Genomic DNA, 12,950 nt, shown 5'->3' on the forward strand with positions numbered 1-12,950 from the left:
TTAACATTAAAACAGGGGTGCCTGGATGGTGGCTCAGTCAGTTAAGTGACTATGGCTCAGGGCATGATCTCAGGGTCATAAGATGAGCCCAACATTGGGCATGCAGCCTGCTGAGATTCTCTTTCTCCCTCTTCCTCTACCCTTACCCACCCCATTCCTCTGCTCCCTGTGCAAGCTTCTCTACCAAAACACAAAAACAAACCCACATTAAAACAACAAATTAGCCATGTTTAATGCCTGAATTTGTTGGGAAATATTTTATTTACTTATTTGAGAGAGTGCACAAGCGAGTGAGTGGGGGCAGGAGGGGGAAGCATTGGGAGAGGGACAAGCAGACTCTGAGCTGAGGGCAGAGCCCAACAGGGGCCTCAATTCCATGACCCTGAGATCATGACCTGAGTGGAAACCAAGAGTGAGCCACCCAGGGGCCCCAATACCTGAAAATTTTAAACTAAAAAGATCAACCATACTCAAATTTAAATATAAGCCTTTGGCAGAACTAGTAGCCTGCTGCATTTTAATAATGGGAAGAAAAAGCAAACAACGTGAGATTTGTTTATAAGTTAGGATTTTAAACTGCAGTTATGTAAATATTTTAAGAAAAACAAACTACAGGGGAGATTTCAGAAAGCCAAGAAAATACAAGATCCAGTCATGATAAAGGTTTACTACTTGCCATTCCTCTACTTCACAAATATTGTGCTAATAAAGCAGTAAACATTGTTGGTTTTAAAGTAATGACTTTATTAATAAATATACATCCATATGATGATGTAGATACAAATCATGAACACTACTCCATTCCCATACACATAATTGCACACGAGTAGCTCAAGTTCATGGACATAAAAACATACACAGTATCTATTTGGACTTTTTACAGCAGAGGACAGCGTGCTTATATCAGTTACTTGGTAATTATTTTCTCTGTAATTATCTGTGGAAAAAGGAAATTGTGAAACTTAAAGAATCAAAGTGGTCTGATTACTATAAATCACACACTTGATTTACTACAGCATTAAATTTCCCAAAAATTAAATACATTGTGATAGTACAGATTTACCTACTTGGGAGGAGGTGGAGGGAAAAGCAAAGGAAAGATTTAGATACATCCTAGAGTTTAATAGCATATAGTTAAGCCATAATAAAACAAAAATATAATAGCATCTAAATATTTTATGTCCAAGGAAAAAAACATTTTGAACTGTTGTGAAGGTTTATGTTATAGAGGGATAAAATTTTACTGCATATAGAGACAATGACTGACAGAGCAGCAGGTATTGCCAACATCCCCTGAATTATTCTTTTAAAGCTTCTTAGAATATAAAGGAGAAGGGGTTTTGTTTGTTTTTTTTTCTTTTTTAGCTCATACACTGGTTTTTCTTACACTGGATGGATCACCTTTAACCTAACAAATGGGTCCAGATAATTGTTTTTTCCTCCTTGACTCAAAGAAACTCTATTACTTCATGAAAATATACATGTAAATTCACACAAACATCAGTCTGGAATGAAGATTACTTTTATTACTTCAACAGATGTTTCCTTTAAAAAGTAAATAAAAAATATAAAGAATATTTCAGTCTAACTGAACACTGATTTTAAAAATGTCCCCAAATATTAAAAATTAATCAGATACTTGTTTTCTTCCAATACATTGTGCCAGTATTTTTTTAATATCCAGTGCAAAACTCCAAAGATAGTATCAAAATCATCCCATACCAAAGATTAGTTATGCAAGGTTTTATCTGTCAAAAAATGAAAATTTCATTTGTATTACTGCTTATTTGTTAACATGATAATAAATAAGGCATGTTAAAATAGTTTTCAAAGAAAAAAAGTAAAGCAAACTTACTTGAATAGATCATTTTCTGACCAAGTTTTAATACAGAATAGTGAGACCTATTATGTGAAGAACAGAATTCTACCATATAAAATTAGCAATTTACTTTTTAAGAAACAATCATACAATTGGAGGAAAAGGCCAGTTTTCCCCAACTGATTATATTAAAGTATAGGCAATTTTTTAACATGCTATTTCAGTGTTTATCATGACGAGACAGTGTTACAAAAGATGCACAATGTAGTCTTTATAGAGAAGTAAAAATATTTTATATTTTAAGACTTCATGTTATCACTTAGATGTCTTTCTCTTCAGCATGGCACCAATAAACTGTTCACAAGGAGAAAAGGAAGTGGAATCAGGAGATGCTCACCACCATACAGATCTAATACTCCAGGTAAACACTTACATGAACAGAAAATTCAGCTTTCTAAACATTGTTAACCATTCACAACTGTAGCCATTTGTCCCCCTTTTTTTATCCTGGGACATAGCTCCTGATATTAATAAACACGGTTATGAACAGAATTCCTTTAGCTGATTTCACCATTTCAGTAACATGTATACAAAATTCATTATACAATAATACACCTGCTTTATCTTCTGACACACAGCACAGCACCACTGAGTAGATGTGCTGGAGGATGGGGAAAGAGGAAGGGAATAAATGAAGCAAAGGGAAGAGAGAAAGGGAAGGGTATGTACAACAAAATCAGGAATGAAAATAAACTGAAAGGAAATGTCAAATGGACACAGTATAAAAACAACAGGAAACCAAATCCTTGACAGTTATATTACCTTGCAGTATAACATTTAATTAAACAACTGTTTTCAGGAACTCAGAAGAAGACTTCTAAGTATATTTCTAAGTAGCCAACTGCTGAACATCATCTTGAGAAACAACTAAATGACACATAAATATTAAAAGTGGATACACGAATATATGAATAAAGATGTAAGCATTTGTGTGTGTCAGAAGTTATACTGTTCTGAGTAAATTATTCAAAGTTTTGTATTTTGAGCTTCTGCAAGGAGAAACTCTTGTAGCAATTTAGCTGCCAGAATGTTAACAACTGATTATATAGTCATCCAATATTGTTCTCTATGGTTTGTGCAAAGCTAAAATTGTTGAGGTCACTGTCTTAGATGCCAGTGCACACACAGTCCCCACATACAATGCAACACCTCTAACTGTAAAGAGCAGCATAAGTCCAGCTCATTGTGTCAGGCATCACTGGAACACCTGAAGGCTTGCTGCTTTTTTCCTAATAAAAAAGGTACGAAACATGACATCCATTTGCAATCAGAGTTTGCATTAACTGAGAGCAAGCCCAACAACACATTGTGTGCCCTTTTAAAATTTTAATTATTTTAAAAGTTTTTGGGTCCTGCAAATCTATACTATAATCTCAAAGGCATTTAAAATTCCACGATTTGACTGGAATTGTTTTTCAAATCCGAAGTTTGTAATAGTTTATTTTATTTAGAACAAACTCAGAATAAATAAAATGTCTATTAACAAAGACTATTACTTTCAGAAAGGGGAGAAGAGTGATTTTTCTCTGTCCCTACCATCCATATCTACCCAATACCTTTTTTTTCTATATTGCTTCTAAAGCAAACGTTGGAAAAATTTTCTTTTAGATGAAGTGGTCTCACTGGAGCCACAATTAAATTTCAATGAAACTTATCAACATATTTTTTTTTTACATGATGCATGCATAGATGGTATTCCTATGTATTCCTTAATATTTGGGTTCTGACAGACAATTGCAGTTTATTTATAACAGTTTTAGACTCTACCACTTGATTTGCGTCCTTTGGCAGATATAAACCTGAAACCACAGTAAGTGCTAATGTAATGGGACAATTTCTCAGGGAAAAAACTAAAAAACATTTTTAATAAATGAACATTAATAAATGTCTTAAGCATAATGCTTTAAAACTAAATAAATGAAAGGCAAATTGTAGTGACTACAGCTACATGCAGACCTTAAGAATGTTTCTTTTTCTATTAAGTATGCTATTCTCAGAATGCATATTTCATCAAAAATGTAATATGCAGTTTTTATTAAAAAGCTGAATTTTTCTGTGAATATGAATTGTTTGTAGTGTTTGGTATATATGCTCTTAGGCAATTAAGAAATACACAACATATCATTGTTTAAAGGCAAACACTAAAGAGTTTTTAGGAATAAGGGTTAAATCAATTAACACCATGTAAATCAATAAAATAAAATAAATAAGATTCTGCTGCTTAAACCTAGAACAATAAAAGTAAGATTTTTAACATCTGAAGTTCTATGTAAATGCCAAAGCATACAAATATCTGAGTCTTGTCTCATGAAAATAAATGTTATAAAAACTCACAGCCATTACCTCAAGTAATCCTGAATCATTAGTTTGCTTTGTTCCATCAGTTAAAAATACCTTGGATATTACCTTTATTATACTGTAGGTTTACTTCACAAACTAATAGGAATAATGGTTTCAGTTGTTTAGTACATAAAGCATCTATTTAGAATGGCCCAAAGGAGTAATGAAATATGAGACACAACCAGAACTCTAAAAGAAAAGCAAAAATGATTTAGTTAGGTATTACACTTGAACCTATATACAAATACAATGCCACTGCTTATGCCCTGAGTGCATCTGTCAGCATATGGCAGTTTCTGAGCAAAAGGAAGAAAACAAATCAAATGGGGAAACAATTTGGAAAGCCCAGGCCATAAAATTATGTATGTCAAAATAAATCTGAGAAGCTTTGGGATTATTCACAATCTTCCTTCTAAACCTGGCCCTCCTTTCCTGCCTCATTCACTCATTGGGTGGTTTGACTTCGCTGCTGGTTTCCTCTACCCCATGAACTGCTCTGCTGTGCATCATAGGGTAAGGAAAAGCAGCGGTGCCACAGCCATAACCAAGATCAGCAAGACGGGACAGAGCTTTAATGCTACCTGGAGGTCTCCCTGGGCTTACTTTGTATCCCGCAGCTTTAGTTGTACCCAAAGGTCTGCCTGGACTTGTCTTAAATCCAGCTGCTTTGGTGGTTCCCAGGGGTCGGCCTGTGCTGGTACGGTACCCTGCAGATTTGGTGGTTCCTGAAGGTCGGCCACGTTTTCCAGATCGGTTGAGATTTTTCTTTTTCTTTAGTTCATCTTTTATCTCTAGACTTCTGCCACTTGTAGTCTGCAAGTGTGTTTCATTTAACGGGTCTTGCCTCTGACAAGCCATTGGTTTGTGGCTGACTGTGTGGCTATATTTGCTTTGCTGGGAGGAATATATGTCAAACTGATCAGCAGCTCTCATGGCATCTTCATTGAGGCAGGAAGGCTTGCCAGGGCCACAGAAAGCCGGATTACTGCTGGCAACAGGATGCATCATTTTCTACCAAAAATAAAAGACGAATATCCATAAACACACATATACAAATATATACCTGTATGACAGCATTCAGTGGGAAAATAGCCCATCTTCCGAAAGCTATACAGGCTATCTAAAATAACAGACAGAAAAAAAAAATTATGCTGACAGGCAAGACTCTAGACCACTTATAAACAAACACACATCAACAGATTCAGAGATACTTGTTTTCCTCAACTTAATCAAGGATATGGACTTACTTCACACAAGATACCTCAACTGTAATACTACATTAGTAGCCATGTTTTCTGCTTAGGAACTGGAAAAGTGGATAAAGTACAGAATAAATCTGTTACATTTTATAGGCTCTTCTAGATCATGAAACCTTAAAAGGATAACAACAAACACAAGAACTCTTAGTAACAATATATATATTTTTTTTTATGATAGTCACACAGAGAGAGAGAGAGGCAGAGACACAGGCAGAGGGAGAAGCAGGCTCCATGCACCAGGAGCCCGACGTGGGATTCGATCCCGGGTCTCCAGGATCGCGACTTGGGCCAAAGGCAGGCGCTAAACCGCTGTGCCACCCAGGGATCCCCTATTTCTTACATACATACACTTCTGATCTGGCCACAGCTGCCACAAGGTGGACACTTCCTCCTTATTATAACTTATTATTATAATTATTATTATTTTTAAAGATTTTATTTATTAATTCATGAGAGACACGGAGAGAGAGAGGTAGAGACACAGGCAGAGGGAGGAGCAGGCTCCATGCAGGGAGCCCAACGTGGGACTCGATCCTGGGTCTCCAGGATCACTCCCTGGGCTGAAGGTGGCGCTAAACCGCTGAACCACCTGGGCTGCCCTTATAATTTATTATTAATATGGAATCTTTAGTAAAGGGACACCTAAGTGACTCAGTCAGTTAAGGATCGTACTCTTAGTTGTGGCTAAAGTCATGATCTCATGGGTTCTATCACTGCACTCAGGAGGGAGTCGGCTTGAAGATTCTTTTCCTCTGCCCCTTCCTAAACTCGCACACATGCATGCTTCCTCTAAATTAAATAAATCTTTAAAAAAAAAAAAAGAATTCTCAGTGTACTACACTTTATAAAGCACTGAATGTGCCAAGCAAAGAACACAATCTCTCAAGGTACTGACTCCCTTTAAATTAACCAATCAGGGGCACCTGGGGGACTCAGTGGTTGAGCGTCTACCTTTGGCTCAGGTCGTGATCCCATGGTCCTGGGATTGAGTTCTGTATCAGGATCTCCACAGGGAGCCTGCTTCTCCCTCTGCCTGTGTCTCTGCCTCTACATCTGTCATGAATACAGAAAATCTTTTTTTAAAAAATTAACTAATCAGTCAAAACAAAAAACAAAAAACCCCAATCTATCTAAATAGGAGGAAGTACTAATATAAAGGGTGAACAGAGGTTTCCATTAGCTAAAATGAGTTCTTATACAAGTGAGAATTATACTACAAAAATATGGGTAACAATTATAATAAAATACTTCCTATTTTGAAGGTATGGTTATCAAGACAGAAAGTTGAATGTACAATACTGCTTCCTCCTTGATTATAAACATTGTGGATTTTCTTCCCTTAAAAGAGCCCTGTGACTAATGAACAGACCAGTCTCTGTTTTGTCTGTGAAGACATCCCTATGATTTTTTTCTCTTTATAAAGTATGTATTATAATCACCACCAAAACAAGCCAGCCCTAAACAGCCATATTATCTAGACACATAGAGAATGAGTTTGGTGACACTACAGTATTATATTTCAATAAGGTATAAAGATACAGGTTCTAATTCAGTTTTAGAAAAAGTCACAGATGTATATAGTAAGATCTAGCCCCCAAGTTGTTAATGTTTGCCTATACTATATGTAAAATTGCACCAAAACCTGTTATAAAGGTAAAAGGAAATGAGAATCAAGTCATAGAATTGAATTGTTAAATTACTAAATAATTCCTGAAAATCAACACATACAAAGCTACTTGCCAACTATCTTAAGATCTTAACTATAGGGGGATCCCTGGGTGGCGCAGCGGTTTAGCGCCTGCCTTTGGCCCAGGGCGCGATCCTGGAGACCCTGGATCGAATCCCACGTCGGGCTCTTGGTGCATGGAGCCTGCTTCTCCCTCTGCCTGTGTCTCTGCCTCTCTCTCTCTCTCTGTGTGACTATCATAAATAAATAAAAATTAAAAAAAAAATAAAATAAACTTAAAAAAAAAAAAGATCTTAACTATAGGGATGCCCGAGTGGCTCGGTGGCTGAGTGTCTGCCTTCGGCTCATGGCATGATCCTGGGTCCAGGATCAAGTCCCGGATCAGGCTCCCCACAGGGAGCCTGCTTTTCCCTCTGCCTGTGTCTCTGCCTCTCTGTGGTCTCTCATGAATAAATAAATAAAATCTTAAAAAAAAAAAAAGTCTTAACTATAAAGAAAGAATATCTATAATAAAAAGCTACTTGTTTATGGCTGAAGTCTTGTAAAACAAGATTGAGTTAAACACAAATATTAAAAGGAGCAATTCTTCACTCAGTCCCTAAGGATATAATAAGAAATAGGTTATTAATCATCACTTCACCAGCTCAAATTCTAATTTCAGCTCAGAAATTAAGAGAGATCATCAAAATGTGTTCCACCATGTAGTAATATGAGCTGAAAGTTAAGTCTTTGAACATTTACTATGTGCCAGGTAATAAGCTTGGGACTTTGCATATTATCTGACTTAATCCACACAACTCTATAAGGAACATACTATTATTAGACCTATTTTACAGAAACTGAGAGATTTTTAGCAACCTGACAATGGCACTCATTAGGAAGTGGTAAAGCCAAAAAGGAATTCAGGTAACCTGACATCAGATCAACAATTTCAATGTAATCTACAAATACATCAGGGTTTCTCAATAATAGCATTATCATTTGAGTCAAACAATTCTTGGTGGGGGGGGGAGGTGGGTGTCTGGTGTATTTTAAGATGCTTATGAACATCCCTAGCTTCTACCCACTAGATGTCAGTAGCTACATTCTCTTCTTCTCCCTCCCAATTTGACAATCTAAAGTTTCTCCATATGTTGCTAAATATCTCCTGGAGGGCAAAACTCAACCCCTACCATGAGAATCACCCAGGTCTACTAAAATGAAAACATAAGACCCATTTTAAAATATTCCTGTTTAGGGATGCTGGGTGGCTCAGTGGTTGAGTTGTCTGCCTTTAGCCCAGGACGTGATCCTGTAGTCCCAGGATCGAGTTCCACATAGGGCTCCCTGCATGGAGCCTGCCTCTCTCTGTGTGTCTCTCATGAATAAATAAATAAAATCTTAAAAAAAAAAAAAATTCTGGGCAGCCCAGGTGGGTCAGAGGTTTAGCACCACCTTCAGCCCGGGGCGTGACCCTGGAGACCTGGGATGAGTCCCGCATCGGTATCCCCGCGAGGAGCCTGCTTCTCCCTCTGCCTGTGTCTCTGCCTCTCATTCTGTCTCTCATGAATAAATAAATAAAATCTTAAAAAAAAAAATTCCTGTTTAAGTTTTTATTCATGTCTTTAGCTCCTCTCTCCAAAAATCCACAAAACCTTTCTGCTGATAATATCTACAAAGTCAAACAGCTTTGTTTTTCATATTCAAGAAAAGCTAATGTTGGAATTTGTGAAGGAACTAACCACATTCCTTTCCCCCTTCAAGTTATAAACTAATTCAGAAATATAAACAGGAATTAGGCAGGAATCAAAATATTAGTTTATGGCCAATAAGGTTGAACTAGAGACAACATGCAAAAAAATAAAAAATAAAAAAAAGAAACAGACCTCTGAGAAGATTTTAAGAGAAAAAGTGATGCCCTTTTCAATTTTATTATTCACAAATTCCTCTGCTGCAAAGAAAGCTCTAGTAAAAAAGAGGTAGAAAGGTACAAGTTCCCTTCCACAAGTAGCACTGACAGTAAAGGAAGAAAACATTTCTTCCTACAGTCTATTTCAGTGCTTTACATTTCATGCTTTTTCAGTTCCTATCATTAATTTACTAAACCTTTCTTCTGGACCTTACTTCCCTTAACTTTACCTTCTCTTAGTGTAGCAGAACATTCACGATACATTAGCACTCAGCTAATACAGAGATACCGAGTCTCAGTTTATATTACATTAGGCTTTTAAAGGCAAGATGCTGCCATGTATCTTCTACTCAGATACGAACAAACACTGAAAAAAAAAATACACTACTTAAAAAGTAGACTTGTAGGGCAGCCCGGGTGGCTCAGCGGTTTAGCGTCGCCTTCAGTCCAGGGTGTGATCCCAGAGAGCCAGGATAGAGTCCCGCGTCAGGCTCCCCGCATGGACCCTGCTTCTCCCTCTGCCTGTGTCTCTGCCTATGAATAAATAAAGCTTTAAAAAATAAATAAAAAGTAGACCTGTAACTTGGAAAAAAAAAAAAAAGCCCCTCCCACCAATTCCTTTAATCTTCTCTAGGAATTTAGGCATTTGGTTTGTATTATGTTAATTTACTTCTGACACAGCTCACATTTATCGAGAGCCAACTCCATGCAAAACACTATTCTAAGCTCTAGAACACAAAACAGGAGTAAAGTTGTTTATTCCAATGGAAAAACAATGATACACTGACTTAAAGATCATTGCTAAGGGCTAGTCTTCTATCTATATTTTGTGTTTTCCTTCCCTGCTGGCAAAAAAATCAGCATTTTGTTTACTCAATAACTGATTAAGTAAGAAGCCAGAAAAGAGGGACGTCTGCGTGGCTCCCTGCCTTGGGCTCAGGGCGTGATCCTGGAGTCCGGAGATCAAGTCCTGCATGGAGTCCCATATGGGGCTCCCTGCATGGAGCCTGCTTCTCCCTCTGCCTATGTCTCTGCCTCTCTCTCTGTGTCTCTCGTGAATAAATAAAATCTTAAAAAAAAAAAAAAAAGGCTAGAAAAGAGGGGCACCTGGGTGGCTCAGCTGGTTAAAGTGTCCAACTCTTGATTTCACTAGGGTCATGACCACAGGGGCGAGACTGAGCCCCAAGTGGGGCTCCACACTAATGTGGAACTTAAGATTCTCTTTCCCTCTGTCCCTCCCTACTCTGCTCACCATGTATCTGGTGAGCCAGCTCTCTCTTAAACAAAAAAGAGTTGGAAAAGAAATTCACCATGACAGTCACTTCTGTAGTTAATAAGAAAACAGAGCTAACTAAAACCAATCCTTTCTGGGATCCCTGGGTGGCGCAGCGGTTTGGCGCCTGCCTTTGGCCCAGGGCGCGATCCTGGAGACCCGGGATCGAATCCCACGTCAGGCTCCCGGTGCATGGAGCCTGCTTCTCCCTCTGCCTGTGTCTCTGCCCCTCTCTCTCACTGTGTGCCTATCATAAATAAATTAATAAATAAAAAATTTAAAAAAAAAAAAAAAAACCAATCCTTTCTATATTCAAATTCCAACCTTTTAAGATGGGAATCAACACCACTAGATCCTTGTGTGCATCATCATCTGCACACACACAACACACACACACAGGATATGAATGTCTGTAAGTACTATTTACATACACAGGCATTAATTAATCCTACTTTTAATAATGTCTCCTACTCCTACTTCAGGGCTTGTCAGCCTACTGTTCCTTCTTTGTAAGACTTCCCACAATACAGTACAGAGTTCAAAGTATGCAGGCCACATTTCTTAAGAGAGTCAGAATGAATACACTTCTATAAAGTTTGGACTGAAAGAAAGCCAAGAGTTACGTAACAAAGCGTAGACTCTCAAAGATTAATTACCTTAAAGATGGTTCACTGAATATAAGGGAGTCAACTAAGAGCTTCGACATATTTTAACTAAGACTAAATCAGGATTTTTAAACCACACACGGGGGCGCCTGCGTGGCTCAGTGGGTTGAGACTGGCTCTTGATTTCCGCTTGGGTCGTGGGATTGAGCCCCCGCGTCCGGCTCCAAGCTCAGCGGGGAGTCCGTTTGGGATTCTCTCTCCTCCTGCCCTCGGCTGCTCCCAGAGCCTCCCCCATCCGCTAAAATAAATAAACCTTAACACACACACACACACAAAAACTTGCAATGCTCAAAGCTCTTTTACTGCGTTTAAACCCAAAAGTCCTTGGGTGAGCCATTCTTTATGAAGCAATTCCTCTCTTCTCTTGAATGTGGCACTCATTACTGCCAACATAAAGAACTAAAACTATTTTTAGTAACTTCACAAAGCATTCCTGAAGCTTTCTAAACATGCAGGAAATCTTCCTTTCAAGAAATCCAAGTTTTGCTCTCTTCCAAAGATCCAAACATCACGTAATTCTCAAAGATTTTTTTCAGGTTGGTTTGGGTTGTAACGATTACATAGAACCTTTTTTTTTTTTTTTTTTTTTTGTAATTCTAAACCAAAGTCCATTTGTGACCCACATCACTCAAAGCCTATTCAGCAAAGGCCAAGACGAATGCCAGAAACTACGCATCCTGTCCCACCACGGAAAGTTTTGATACCAGGACAGATCATAAATAACGGCCTTCTTTGTCTTCTTTCTACCCCTTAATTGTGCCCCACGCGCAGTTTCCCCGGGGCCAGAATCCTTATTTGACGAGAGCCGTTTGGAAATGCATTACCTGTTGTAACCGAAAGAGATTATTAATGTATTAGCAATAAAAACTTTGCAGAAGATACACGCCCACACTAGAGAAAGAGTCGTGTAATCTCCAAGAAGCAAAATTCAGAGCCCGCTATCCGTGCACTTGGGAGTTGTGCAAGCTGCAGAAGTCCACAGGCCACTCAATCTAGACGTCTATCTCGAAGCCGGCAGGCTTTAATTTAACACGGGGAGCACGGAGGACGGCTAATTTAGACCTCTCGAAGAAAAGAAAGGGTGACCCCTCCCCCCCGCCGCAGGAGGCATTTCCCCCCAATAATGGCTCCACGCCGAGGGACGAGCAGGCTACGTCCGGGGCCCCTCCTCCCGCTGCGGGCTGGGCCAGAGCCCCTCCTCAGACGTGGGTCGGAGACCTCTCCGCACCGGCGGGCCGGGCCACTCCCGTCCTGGCCGCCTCCTCGCCTTTCTCCACGAGCTCCCGCCGCCCCGACTCCGCTCGGAGCCAGACTGACAAAACCCCGCGCGCCCACCTACCTCAGCCGCTCGTAGCTCGGCCCCTCAGCGCGCCCAGGGGTTGCCCATCAGCTGGGAAGCTCCCGCCGGCCCCGCTCCCTTCCCACAGCCCGCCGCCTCGGCACTGCGCGAAGAGCCCAAGTCAGAGGGGCAGGCAGCGAGGCCGCTGGCGGCGAACTGGACGCTGACTCTCAGCTCTCGCCGCGGCCACCTCTCAGGGTCCTGCCCCAAACGCAGGAGGAAGAGGCCGCCACAGCCCAGGACTGCGAGGGGAGGCGTGCGCGAGCTCGCAAGGACCGCGCACGCACACGCAGACGCACATCGCGAGACCCAATCTCCCGCCGACGACCAGCACGCAAGCCTTGGGAGGGGTGGCTGGCGGAGCGCGACTGCGCTTGCGCGTGGCGGGGCCGGGCAGGGGGCGGGGCCTGGGCCTGGGCCTGGACCTGGGCCGGGGCGGCTCGCGCGGCGGGGCAGACCCGGCGCCGCGGAAGGGCCGGAGACCCACCGGAAGCGGAAGTAACTTCTTTACAGGATTGATTTTTAGCTCGATTCTGTGATGTCGGAACTCCTACTTGACCCCACTTCTCAGATTACAAGACTAATAAATGATGGAGTCAGGATTTGAATCCAGCTGTCTT

At 40.3% G+C, this 12,950-nt stretch overlaps 1 protein-coding gene across 1 annotated transcript; it reads right to left on the reverse strand.

Annotated features, from left to right (window-relative positions):
• Positions 1–723: 723 nt before the first annotated feature.
• C7H5orf24 (chromosome 7 C5orf24 homolog) lies at positions 724–12,677 on the reverse strand. The gene is made up of 2 exons (XM_041763026.1): positions 12,331–12,677; positions 724–5,230 (listed from the first exon to the last, which is right to left on the reverse strand). The coding sequence occupies exon 2, from the start codon at positions 5,225–5,227 to the stop codon at positions 4,661–4,663; it is 567 nt and encodes a 188-aa protein (XP_041618960.1). The 5' UTR covers positions 5,228–5,230; positions 12,331–12,677; the 3' UTR covers positions 724–4,660.
• Positions 12,678–12,950: the final 273 nt, after the last annotated feature.

The sequence above is a fragment of the Vulpes lagopus genome, chromosome 7 (assembly GCF_018345385.1).
Source record: "Vulpes lagopus strain Blue_001 chromosome 7, ASM1834538v1, whole genome shotgun sequence".
Classification (NCBI taxonomy): domain Eukaryota; kingdom Metazoa; phylum Chordata; class Mammalia; order Carnivora; family Canidae; genus Vulpes; species Vulpes lagopus.

Excerpts from the sequence above, each read along its gene's own strand:
- C7H5orf24 (XM_041763026.1), bottom strand. The coding sequence starts at position 5,227 with ATGATGCATCCTGTTGCCAGCAGTAATCCGGCTTTCTGTGGCCCTGGC.